This window comes from Brachyhypopomus gauderio, chromosome 1, assembly GCF_052324685.1.
Source record: "Brachyhypopomus gauderio isolate BG-103 chromosome 1, BGAUD_0.2, whole genome shotgun sequence".
In the NCBI taxonomy this organism is placed as follows: Eukaryota; Metazoa; Chordata; class Actinopteri; order Gymnotiformes; family Hypopomidae; genus Brachyhypopomus; species Brachyhypopomus gauderio.
Window position 1 is genome coordinate 4,172,868 of NC_135211.1, and position 12,941 is coordinate 4,185,808.

The window sequence follows — 12,941 nt, forward strand, 5'->3', positions numbered from 1 at the left end:
GAGTCAGTTACTATAGCAACTTATGCTCTGAAGCTAACCTGCTCGCTGGCAGGTTAACTTGGACCTGACCCAGAGTTACAAACACGTCATCATGACGTGTCCTTTCCTCGAAGATCATGTGGATATTGAAACTCAGTTTATTCGCTGAGTTCTTCGTCGGGAACGCCTTATAAAACCCCGAATAGACATAGGCCTACTATCATTTTCGGATTATTTTTTAATGAACGTTATCGTTTTTCAGCACAATCCAATACTTACATCAATAAAATTATTAAGCGTCACATTTCAAATATTACACATCGCGGATCAGCCCTAAATTCTCTCCAGATTGTTATACATCGCTCTTCGTTTTTTGCTAGTGGAAGTTTTTTTTATAGTGTAGAAGATGCGGGATCTGTCAGCAAAGCTACTGTATGTCGGTCTGTCCGAAAACTATGTCTGGCATTAAATTGACTAGTGCCCAGTTTTGTGGTGTTTCCTGGGCATAAGCCAGTTATGGACATCAAAGAGGAATTCCACAGCATCGTTGGTTTGTCTTTAATTCACACGGACAATAAAGAAATTAAGCAAAGGAGAAGCAGTATATAACAAACTTAATTCCATTTACATTTTAAGGATTTCCTAGAGTGATTGGCTGCATTGATGGAACCTACATATGCTACCTATTCCAACACCATTAGAACATGAAGGCGATTACATAAACAGAAAATCCATCCATAGCATTAATGTACAGGTACTAACCTTTATAATACTTAATGAATAATGTACTTATCTTTAATGGTAACAAAACTAACGTAGCTATTGCCACCAGCCACTTTCCCTCAAACTGGACATATATAGACTTACCTCCCCCTGACTATATCTCAGATTTGCCACCAGTCCAGAGACCAGTCCACCAGCCCTTTGGCACCATGCACCATGCACTTTATCCCTGTCCCATTTACCTACCTCACACCCACTCACACACACTGTACATACTGTACTTATATTTTTATATTTCATACCTTATACTGTTATCTATTTTAATTTTTTTACCTTGCGTATTTAATGTCTATTGCCTGGCTTGCACCATGACCGTCTTGCACTATGTTGTCCTGCACTATGTTGTATGTAGTTGCTGCTGTGATATTTTGTAGTATGTAATTGCACTGAGGCCTAGCCTAAAAGTGTTTCATTGTGCTGTACAACCCTGTTTCAGCATAATGATAATAAAGTTGAATTGAATTGAACTGACCGTTCTCCCCATCAAGATCATATGTGATGCTTCCCACCGCATCACAAATGTTGAAGCCAGATGGCCAGGATCCGTGTATGATTCCACACTGTACAACAAATCTGAATAGAGTAGGCCTGAGGTAGTGCAGTGTAATAGTTAAATCAGTGTAATAGTTAAATCATTGCAAACCCTAGTGTTATTATAGGACACTATGACAGCCTCCTTCATGGAGACAGAGGGTATCCTGCCTGTCCTATAGGCCTACCTTATGACTCCCTATTCAGATCCTGCACCTGGACCACAGTCCCGCTACAATCAGGCCCACAGCAAAACCAGGGCAAGAATTTAAATGACCCTAGGAATCCTCGAGCCCAGGTTCCAGTGCCTGAAGGGGCTCAGAGTAACCCCTGATAGGGTGTGCCACATAATAATGGCATATGTGGTATTACACAACATTGCAACCATCCAGGGAAAGCGACAGCCTACCATCTCTGACATGCCCACAAATGAGGAACCTTACATGCATGTGGGTGACAACAGAGATGGTGGAGTTGTCAAAGACTCCATCTGCAATCACTGCTTTCCACATTAAATCATGCAGCACCACCACCCACCCCACCATCCACCCTGTAACCTTTTAATATACATTACAGTCAAATTCACTGTTATGTTTCATTATTTCATTTTTCTTGTAAATAAATATATATTATAATATATTTTAAGAATAAGATATAGTTATATACAGCCATACCACTTTGTACTATATTCTTATACTTCATTTTTATTTGATGCCATGTGTGTTTCACACCACTCAGATTAGACCTGGAATCAGTAAGTGTTCAATTAAAAAATATTTAAAAACTCAATACAGTATTATAAAGGTGGAGAAAATAATAATATAATCGCTCCCTTCTGCTAAATATAAAAATATCATTTTCACTCACGCATTAACTCTGTTGGCAATTCTTTGACATGTTGACTGCCTTTCTCTAGCAGCTACCGCAGTATTCCATTTACGTTTAATAATATCTAAATATTTTGCATACGCAGTCATTAATACTCCTAAGCTACAGTGGTGTGAAATACGATGCTCGGCTGATTTTCGCGTTTAAGTCCACGATAATTCCTATTTATCTGCGTTCCATTAAGAATGCCTTTTATAGTTACGCGTGAACGCGCTTCTGTCTGGGTCAACCTACTCAGAGTTGAGCGACCCTGATTACTTTAACTCCGATCAGCCGTTTTGGAACCGAAAACTCTGAGTATGTAAGATCGGGGTAAGACAACTCAGAGTTCAGGGTTAAGTTTAGAGTTTGTTAACCTCGCTTTCTGGAATACCCCCCAGGAAAGTAAAACAAACAAAAAACACGCGGAAAGAGATACAACGCGTCCACAAAAGAAAAACAGGAAAAACGAAAAGTACACGGAGACAAACTCGACGTGTCAGAGAGGAAGGGAAAAAATAAGAAACAAAAGAGGAAGCTATGGTAACAAGACCAATAGCTTCTACCTGGTTACCTGCCAGTCTGTTAACCAGAACACTGGAGAACAAACCAACGAAGAACAAAGAGGAAAAGAGGACGCAATGAGTTGCTGAAGTCGCTTGTCTTAAATAGGCTGCTTAACAGGTGCAACCTATCGGGCTTGATTGCGCCTGGTTCCAGCTCGCGGGCTCCGCCTAGTGGCAGCAGGAGGCACGTGCCTGGGTCGAACCCTGACACAAAGATGGTCAGCCTCCATGCTTAGGTGAGCTCTACTGTCCAAACATCCTTTCACAGGATCAGAGGATCCAGGCTGACCGTCCCATCAATTTAGTGCAACTGAAGTCCGGATTCATCTGACCAGGTTCTACACTGATCAGTGATCCAGGTTTTATACTCTCTGTTTCCTGTAGACAATAACAGCACTGGAACTGGTTGCTGCATTAGCCCCTCCGTGTTAAGGAACGTCATGTTCTACATTCAGACACGTCCGCTGGAGCAACAGCATCATACACGGCTGCACTTGGCCTGAATGTGCGCCGCAAGTTCCTCGGAACGAATCTCGACATCCTGCTCTGCTCCTTTTTCGTCAGTGAGCTGTTGATGTCCCTGGCGATGGATGTTTTTCCTTGATTACACCATTCTGGGAATACGCGTGACACTACAGCAGGAGAAACCCTCCATACTGGCCCCGGCTGGTCTAGCACAAACGACCATGTCTCATTAGAAGTCACCCGGGTCACTCGATATTCCCATACCAGTGTGGCATCACAGTGAAACTGATCCAGGAAAATCTTGCTCACCTGCACGTCTGCGTCAGTCATGTCATTTCTGTTAAGTTTTTTTTTATTTAGATTCTGTCTGCCCTTATGGTTTTATTGTTTGTTCTTCAACCATTAATTAACTGTTTAAGTAGTTACAGTAAATTTCATGTTAGCCCTGCCTTAACCCCCCACTTTGTCTCTCTCTTTCTCTCTCTCTCTCTCTCTCTCTCTCTCTGTCTCTCTCTCGCTGTCTTTTTTTCTCTCACTCACCAGTATTGATTAGGAATTGATTTTGGCTCATTGACTCCTTGACTGCAGGGCTTGAGTGCCTTATCTCTGTCTTCATCAAAGCCTCTGATCACCTTACTGCTGATCAGAGATCAGATGATTATACAGATGTTTCTAATCCAGACACACAGGGAGATGAGAAGCTGATCTGGAGACATCATTGTTGGACCTCAATGAATGGCAGAGATAGAAGAAACTCATGTTCTTTTAATTAACCTTCTCTAAATCTGAGGGAACCTGGTTTACTCCCAATGGTGATGTCTACATTTAACATGACTACCAACACCAACCATCACTGTATACAACATTAACAAACAAGTAAATCACAGAGTACGCAACACTGGCCAGACATAATGAAATGGGATTAGCAGACATTGCCATGTGCTCATTGTATTCACCGATCAGTCAAAACACTGAAACAAGCTACCTGGTATTTTGTAGGTCCCCTTTGTGTCACACAAACAGCTCTGATCTGTCAAGGTTTGGACTCCACAAGATCTCTGAAGGTGTCCTGTTGTGTCTGGCATGAAGACATCAACAGTGGATAATTTTTAAAGTTGTGAAATGGGGCCTCCATTGATTGAACAGGTTTTTCCAGCGCATCCCACAGATGCTTGATCAGATCCGGATTTGAGGAGTTTGGAGGCCAAGTCACCATCAGATCTCCATCTTGGTGCTCAGACTATTCCTGATTAAATGTTGCAGTATGGCAGGGTACAGTATCCTGTGGACAAAAGCCGCTGTCAGTAGGGAATACCATTGCCATGAAGACTGGCTTGGCTTGCAACAGTATTAAGTTAAGTAGTATGTGTCAAAGTGACATCTTCATGTATGGAAAATCCATGGCTCCCCATTTCCTAGAACATCACAGTCACTGCCAGCTTGCCTTCTTTCCAGTGTGTCCTAGCCCATATCTACTCATGCAGGTGAACCCAGCCATCAACATGATATAAAAGAAAACATGATTCATCACACCAGGTCACTTCCATCCATTGCTCCGTGGTCCAGTTCTGATGCTCGCGTGCACCTTATATAGGAAGTTGTTCCCACAGCTTTCTGTCACATCCTGCATTAACCTTTTCAGTAAATTATGCTACAGTAGCTCTTCTTTGGGATTGGACCAAGGAGAACAGTAGAGAACTGTTAGTGGTGCTAACTATGGCCAAGAAGAACTAGAAGTCAAGGAAACACATTTCTGTCAATCACTGAAAAATCTAATGACCATATTGCAATGGAAAAGCTTTCAGCTTTCAGCTTTTCCATCAAGAATAAAAAAAAATATTGAATTCAGCACAACCTGGATAGCACTCTGTACCCAATCAATGACTCAAACAACCACTCATTTTAGGAAAATTATCAAACCCAAAAAAAATCAAACTCAAACTACATAGATTCACCATGCACACATAACATATGAGTCTGCCCACAAATGCTCTCTGCTGGATGGATCCAATGATATTTAATGCAAGTTGACATATTGATTTATAGCTACCACCCCCACCACCATTATTAATATTATTATCATTATTAATATTATTATTATTATTATTATTATTATTATTACTAGTAGTAGTAGTAGTATTAGTAGTAGTAGTAGTATTACTAGTAGTAGTAGTATCGATGGTTTACATATGCGTCCGTATATTATATAAATATATTATATAAATTCTTCCTCCCGAGGATGAGCCACATTGATTCATGAACTATATATTACCACTATCAAAGCCATATTGGTCCTAAGAGAACTTGGTGGCCAGCAAGAAAACACAAACCCTCCTCTAAATCTTCTGTTCAGGATTCATTATGCAGGGTATCCTGTTGTCCCAAACATCTGCTCTGGGTGTAGCTGCACCACCCATTACGCTGCAGTTCTTCACAGTCAAACAGCAAAGCTTTCTGCTACAAGTCGTGTCACGTGGCGTTGTGTCAAACGTTGGTCATGGCCTAAAGCTTGTGCATTCTGCCTCTCTCTCGCCATCTCCCCAGAGTCGGACATGGCCGACTTCGATGGTCGGAGTTCGCTGCTGTACCGTTTCAACCAGAAGTCCATGAGCACCGTGAAGGACGTGGTGTCGCTGCAGTTCAGGAGCTGGCGTGCTGATGGCGTGCTGGTCCACGGCGAGGGACAACGTGGTGACTACATCACCCTGGAGCTGCATGGCGGCCGCCTGGCTCTACACCTCAACCTGGGTGAGTCCCCACCAATCCTGTCCCAACCCTAATGAGTCCAATGGCGATCTGACAAGTCCCACGTCAACCTGAGTGGATCCCACACCAACACAACGAGTGCCACGTCAAACCCCTGAGACCCACCCCAGACATGACAAAACCCACCACAACCTCACAGAGTCTCACCGGCACTCATGTATTCTCAAGCTTTAAGTGACTGATCTCATTCATCTCCAGTGGACAATGAGGTGCCTGGTAAAAGCAGAAACTATCGAGAGAATAAAACCAGCAACACAAGTGGATAACACAAAACTTTTTTCCAACTAGTGCATTTTTGCACACAGACCTTCAACAAGATTACGAGAAAATGAATCTAGTACAATAAAATCACAATAAAAAAGGAGTTATATTTATAATCTGACCCTTTGTTTGCATCGTGGTTTGCATCGTAGCATTGTCAGCCTCCTTTAAAAGGCTGAGAGAAGATATTTGAAAGCTTGTTTAGAAACAATATGCTGACTGGGATGAATGCAAATTCTCAAACAATTAGTTAAACCTCTTAATGCTTCCTACACATTAACATCTTTCCTCCTTATTAATTATTAAGGCTGAGAGTCAGTTCTTTATGACATTGGTATAACGCCAGAGCTTTTGACTGTGTTGGACCAGAACACAGGTGTTCTATTAGACTGCATTCAACCCTTCATTCTTTTTTTGCCCTCGGTAAATTACTCTGAGAATAACCAGAATTTAGTATGGCTGTGATTTTTGTGCTTATGGCAAAATGCTGTAAAAACGCAAAAAAAAAAGTTGTTTTGAATGTGCAAGTTGATTATTAAATGCTAATGAAAGCTCCTGAACTTCTTTAAAACTACTCACCAATTTTTGCCATTTATTTCAGCACTTGATGGATGGTGTTTTCTTCCTCCTTAAAGATGATAATCACCGATACAAAAAAATGCCATCTTAATCATAATCCCTCGGGGGGGGGGGGGGGGGTAATTATGGCCTGAAAATGCCAGACTAAAGTGAATGAATGTTTAATGAGATCAGTTACAAGAGGATGTTAAAAACGTTGTGCCTTTCATGGAGGCTTGCGTTCATGGCACCCATATGACGGCACGACCAGTGACCGAACCTGCCAGCTTTGATTGGTTGAAATAGCACTGATTCATATATAAAAAGAAAATAAACAACAAAAAAAAATTGTCATATCTTATCGGAAAATCACCAGGCAGCTCATCTTTTGGGGTGTATTTCTTTGCCCTCTCTGACTTGCGAGTTCACACCTTCCTCGCTCCAGGAGTTTGGCTCCACTGCTGTTTACCCAGCAGGCAGCTGGGTAGTCTTTCACAGTCACACCTTCCTGTTCCTTCAGTTCTCTCACAGCTCCTATTTTGCTGCCTTGTTTTATCTCTCTTGTTCTCTTTCTTTACCCTTTCAACTTTCTGTCTGTACTTCTGTAGCTCTACCTGTGCTCTTTACCGCTTCCTTTTTCCTCAGTGTTTCTCACCATTCATCGTATTTCATTTTTCTTTGCTCCCTCCCTCTCACCGTCTAGATGATGCTAAGACTCACCCCAGCAGTGGCCATGTGTCCGTGACTCTGGGCAGCCTGCTGGACGATCAGCACTGGCACTCCGTCCAGATCGAGCGCTTCAACAAGCAGATCAACTTCACCGTAGACAGACTGACGCGTCACGTTCGCACCGGAGGCGTGGAAGACTCGCTGGAGGTCGACTACGAAGTGAGCAAGTCCACAAGCGTGGACTCAAACACCAACACGTGATTTCTACGATTTCTCCAGATGATGGTGGCCATATGATACTTACTGCATCTCGTTTATGCGGACGAGCAGCAAAAAATATTCCATCGCTGCATTAGTAAAACATAATTTTAATAATTCAGGAATAACATGTTGGGATTTTTTATGCCCTGCTTTCCGAATTTTCCATGTGTTCTGAAAGCTTTTTGCCCCTCCTCCCCAACTTTTGTTGGTTTCACAAAGCTCAGCTTCGGCGGCATCCCTCTGCCCGGAAAACCAGGAACGTTCCTACGGAAAAACTTCCATGGATGCATGGAGAACCTCTACTACAACGGCGTCAACATCATTGACCTGGCCAAACGCAAGAAACCCCAGATCTACAGTGTGGTATGTGCCCTACACATTATAAACACTCAAACACAGGAGGAGTTAGACGCTCGTCCTGTGAGTTAGACCACAGTCCATGTAAATGTGAGTTTTTTTTTCTGTGCTAACAAGTAATAAACAAGGCTGTCAGGTCATGGAATGGCACACTATGATGACTGCAAAGGGATGTACAGTATCTTTTTTATCTGTGAGTCTCCTTGTTTCATTGTGCTGAAAATGTGTGTGAAAATTGTAGCGTAGCATGTGATGTTACGGGCTGCATTCAGCTAATGGAGTACAAGATTCTTTTGTTCATGCTTTCACCGTTCACTCGGTTTGGTCACCCCAGGTTCCCGGTACATGTAGGTCTCTCTCTGTCTGACACACCACCGGCGACAGGCAGGACAGCAGTGCCATGTGCTTCTTTTGAAGGCTTCTGAGAGGCTTTGGCCCGGACGCCACCAATGGCAGATCATTGCCAGGTGCCGGAAAAAGGGAAGTAACCATTAGGTGTTCCAGGATGAAAAGAAAAACCGGGACCCCTACTGTCCATTATCTAACCCCGTGAAGGTGTTTAGCTTTTGGAATCCAGACCATGCGTGGCATTTTAACGCTGGGTCAACAGTTGCTGCTGAGATCCTGGCATCGCTGTATCCTGAGGCACATAAAGCTGTATAGGTCTGTTTATGAGAAGCAGGGTGGTGGTGCTCTCTACAGCCTCCGGGCCCCTGCTGCACTTAGACAGTGCAGGGATCATTACGGCCATTTTACTGGCTTCACCGAATTCATGTCTGAGGGATGCCTAGAGAAATATGCCGCGTCATTTCACAAGGCATTTTGATCCTGCACACACATCTTCCCCCACCGAACACACCAGAGACGAGTTACATCTCTCCGTCCACAGCCTCTGCTTCCAAAACCCTCGAGAACCTTTGGAGCCCAATTATGGTGATCCAGTGGAGTGATGTCTCTGTCCCAGTGTATCAGTCCCAGCGTTTCTGTCCCACACTCTCCGTCCCAGCCTGTGATTATAGCGGGTGAGCTGCAGACGGAGAGCTGTAGAGAAGAGAACTGAAGCAGTGCGGATGAGAATCAGATAATGGGGAGACATTTTACAACTCAGAGATGATAAGGAGCCCTCCCGCTCTGGAGGCATCACAGGAAGGGTGGGGGTTCATTCGTCTTCAGATATCGTATCAGTGGGACTGCGGTGTGTGTCTCGCGCCATTGTATTCTTTGAAATAAGCAAGCAAAACAATAGAGAATGAAAAATTAGTGCTTTCTGATCAGCTGATCCCTTGATGGCCATCTTCATAGCCCTGTACTCATCTGGTTTTTGATACTTTTTGTGCATTTCCCCCTAAGGAAAGAATAATGTTTAATGGTGCTTTACTAAAGAAGAATATTTACTACTCCTTTATTTAGCAAAATTACCCCTTGAGGCCAGTAATATTCATGTGTATCATTATCATAAACACTGATGCCGGTGCTGAGACAGTAATGTTCATTCCAGCTTATTTACTTCGGAGTAGTGGTCCCTGGTCTTATTTATAAATAGGCCTGTAGTGCCTCTGTTGTGCTATTAGCCCTGTTGAGCTGGTGGTTCTTCTGAGTGTATGATCAGTCTTGTGGTGGCTAGCTGGCAGAGGTTATACTGACTGATCTGTGACAGATAGCTAGTGGAAGTGGATGGCTAGCTGTGGCTAGCTGGCAGAGGTATTGCAAATTAACCTGTGGTGGCTAAAATGTTGTTGACTTGAATGGGTGGCAAGTGGAGTTACAGACTGACCTTTGAAGTCTAGCTAGCAAAGGTCCTGCAGTAGAGAATGACCTGTGGTGTCTAGCTGAGTGAAACTGTGATAGGTACATGACATGAACTAGAATGGTGTAAATGGTGATGGCCAACTAAAGATGTGGAATATCAGATCTTGGAGTGGAGTGGATGGAGAGATAACAAATATCCGTGTCATTGTCAGGTTTGTAGAGGAGGGGAGGCCAGGTATGCCATGACTTCTTCTTCAGCTCAATGCACATGGTGTACTGTTCTGCTGTGGCACGGCTACGTTTCGAGCTGTGATGTGTAGTGGGGCGGGGCCGGTCGGGTCCAACACAAGGCCGCTAGCTGGCTGGAAAGGCACAGAAAGTTTTCCACTGCACCAACGTCACTGGGCTTCTCTGGGTCTCTGGCTCTGTCCGTGTTAGCACAGACACCTTTAGTCACCAAGGTCCTGACATTTACCTTTGGTTTGTCCTCCCTGGGACCTCAGCTATCAGCTTACTGCTGAAAACCTGTCAGCGAGAAACTGCCTAAATGTGTGTGTGTGTGTGTGTGTGTGTGTGTGTGTGCAGGGGGGGGCAAGCACTCTCTCTGTATGAGTAAACCTTTACGTAGCACTGTGGTTTGGCTTTGACCTCCCAGGCAGTTACTGAGTCCAAAAACTCACCTTGAGAAAACAAAGAGCAAACCGTGTAAGGAATTATTACTCGGCGTCCAGGATTGTTTTAAATCTTAAAGTCTTACATTGAAATGGAGCCAGCTCTATAGATCCTAAGTCTTAGAAAGCATCCAGTTACCAGTAAAACTTATTATTCGTCTTAAAAATCAGCAAGTTGATGTTGTGAATTTTTACTATCATGCCACTTTTACACAGAGGCGCAGAAGCAGATCTCAGTTCAAGTGTTTAAATAATGTCACAAGCACAATGCAGTAACAGTTGATTCACAAAATGTGACTAGCGAAAATAGACAAATAGATAAATAAAAGTACTTCAAGGTATGAAATGAAAACTACAGTATCATGGTATGTGTAGAACTGTGGTTTAACTACAAACAGCTTTTGAAGTCATAGCAACCAGCTTTGAAGGTTGCTAAGCACTGTACTTCTTTTTTGAGATTCATTTGATGTAAAATAAAAGAAAGCTTGAATGTGAAGGGGATTTCTAACAGTACAGCAGTACCTGGTGCAGTCACCAACAGTACATACAAAAAATAACAGTAAAACTAAATGCTAGACTATAAGTAAAATTACAACAAATTACGTTCGCCACATCACAACCCCCCGGTAGATCTTTCTGACTTGGTCATCTTATAAGTAGCTCGCAAGCTGAAAACTTATGGGCACCCCTGCAGTAAGGTTACTGAGTAAAGTACAGGGCTAGCTCTGTACTGTGTCTAGCAGTACTGACTCCCTGCATCGTATGGCCTAATGAGCGTTTCCTGTTGAATGTGTATCATCCAAGACTCTTCAGGTCGACCTCCCCCACAAACACTAGACACACCTCTAAGGTCTACGGTGGCCAGCAGAGTTCAATTATTTTTCCAGCATTAGCAAAATCATGAGTTCACCTTCGAGTGATGAGATGGGCAATTTATTAATATGTTTCATTATTCAACAAGTTGCTAGGAAATGTAAACCGCGCGGTAGCTATTATCTGAGTATGCTTGCGTGCAGAAGCCTAGATAATTGATATACCTAAAGACAGAACACACTGCTTTCCCCTGGCAAAGAATTGATTTATTTTACTAGGAAAAATATGATGACATATTATTACAGTTCCCTTTTTCAGAGAGACATATCGTCTAATTGGGTTACCCAAGTACTCAGATTCTTCTTGGTGTTGCAGTGTTGTTTGTCCAGGCATTAATCTCTAGTCTGTCTAGTCTAATGCTGTTAGCATTCACCCTAATATGAGGTGTTCACATGGACATGTAGCTTCATGATAGTGAAGTAAAACCCATAAACACTTCGATTAAATTTTATTAAGTCATGTTAATTTTATTTAAGTCATGTTTTTATTAAGTCACAGCACAGCATGTTTTTGCCCACAGTACAACCACATGGCAATGCAGGGTATTCTCACATGGAGGTGGGAGCAATCTGGCATTGAGGAGTGTCTCATAAAATGACTGACAGAGGGTCAGTGTAAATACAGACAAGACTCCATCCCAGTTTTTCCTTACAGGTTTTCACTGGCACCTAATCCACATGCAATTATGCTACTGCTGAATGCGCCTGAGAACCTCTGTATATTTATTTCTCCTTCCATACGTTCTAGAGAATAACCATGCCTCTGTTTTGACTCGGTGAGATAGTTGTGAGGCGTTGCATTTTGGGTATAGCCAGTCATCTCATGCAAATGAGTCCAAAAGTTGCAGTTTGAGAGAACATTTTCCCCACGTTTTAGTTTCTCTATGGAATTTTGGATTGGATTAGAATAAGGTTTTCTTGTTGGTTTTTAAAGCCCTCAATGGATTGGCTCCCCTTTACAAATATGCTGTGTGCACACCACGTTTAGGTCCTACAGGTGCACCTCACAGTGATGTATGATTGTCTCTCAGTTTCAGTTTAAGATGAAGTGTGATGGTGCCTACACTGGGCCCGGGGGGCACTCTCTGGAACAGGCTGATGGTGCCTACACTGGGCCCGGGGGGCACTCTCTGCCCGCTGACCACAAACATGGCACATCAGTGGAACTTTTAAAAGTTCTATGAAAAAAATATATATGACGCATGCGAAGGCAGGTGGACAGGAACGCTGAGAGGAGCAAGAATTTTCGAGGGCAAACCCAAAACAAGGATCATTTAGACAGTCCAATTATTAACATAACGTATCATGAAATATACTGAACAGTAATCAAAACACAAAAACCAGGAAATAAAGGAACAGGCTACAAATACCAGAGGTGTATAATCCAGGTTCAGAAAGTAAAAGTCCTCACCAGGATTTTGCTCAAGCTTGCTAGATTTTCTAATTAATGCAATCCAGGTAAAATGAGTGGAATCAACACAATCCAGGAAGCCTGAGCAAAATCCTGGTGAGGATTTTTACTTTCTGAACCTGGATTATACACCTCTGACAAATACATTATATTGCCAAAAGTATTCATTCACCTT

The 12,941-nt window shown here is 42.8% G+C and overlaps 1 protein-coding gene across 1 annotated transcript in view; it reads left to right on the forward strand.

The window, feature by feature from the left end:
• The window catches only part of cntnap5b (contactin associated protein family member 5b), a 67,686-nt gene that overhangs the window by 26,457 nt on the left and 28,288 nt on the right, over positions 1-12,941 (forward strand). The window contains exons 5-7 of the mRNA XM_077013181.1: positions 5,736-5,939; positions 7,480-7,664; positions 7,926-8,069. Of these exons, the coding sequence (XP_076869296.1) occupies positions 5,736-5,939; positions 7,480-7,664; positions 7,926-8,069 (533 nt within the window). The remainder of the gene's footprint in view (positions 1-5,735; positions 5,940-7,479; positions 7,665-7,925; positions 8,070-12,941) is intronic.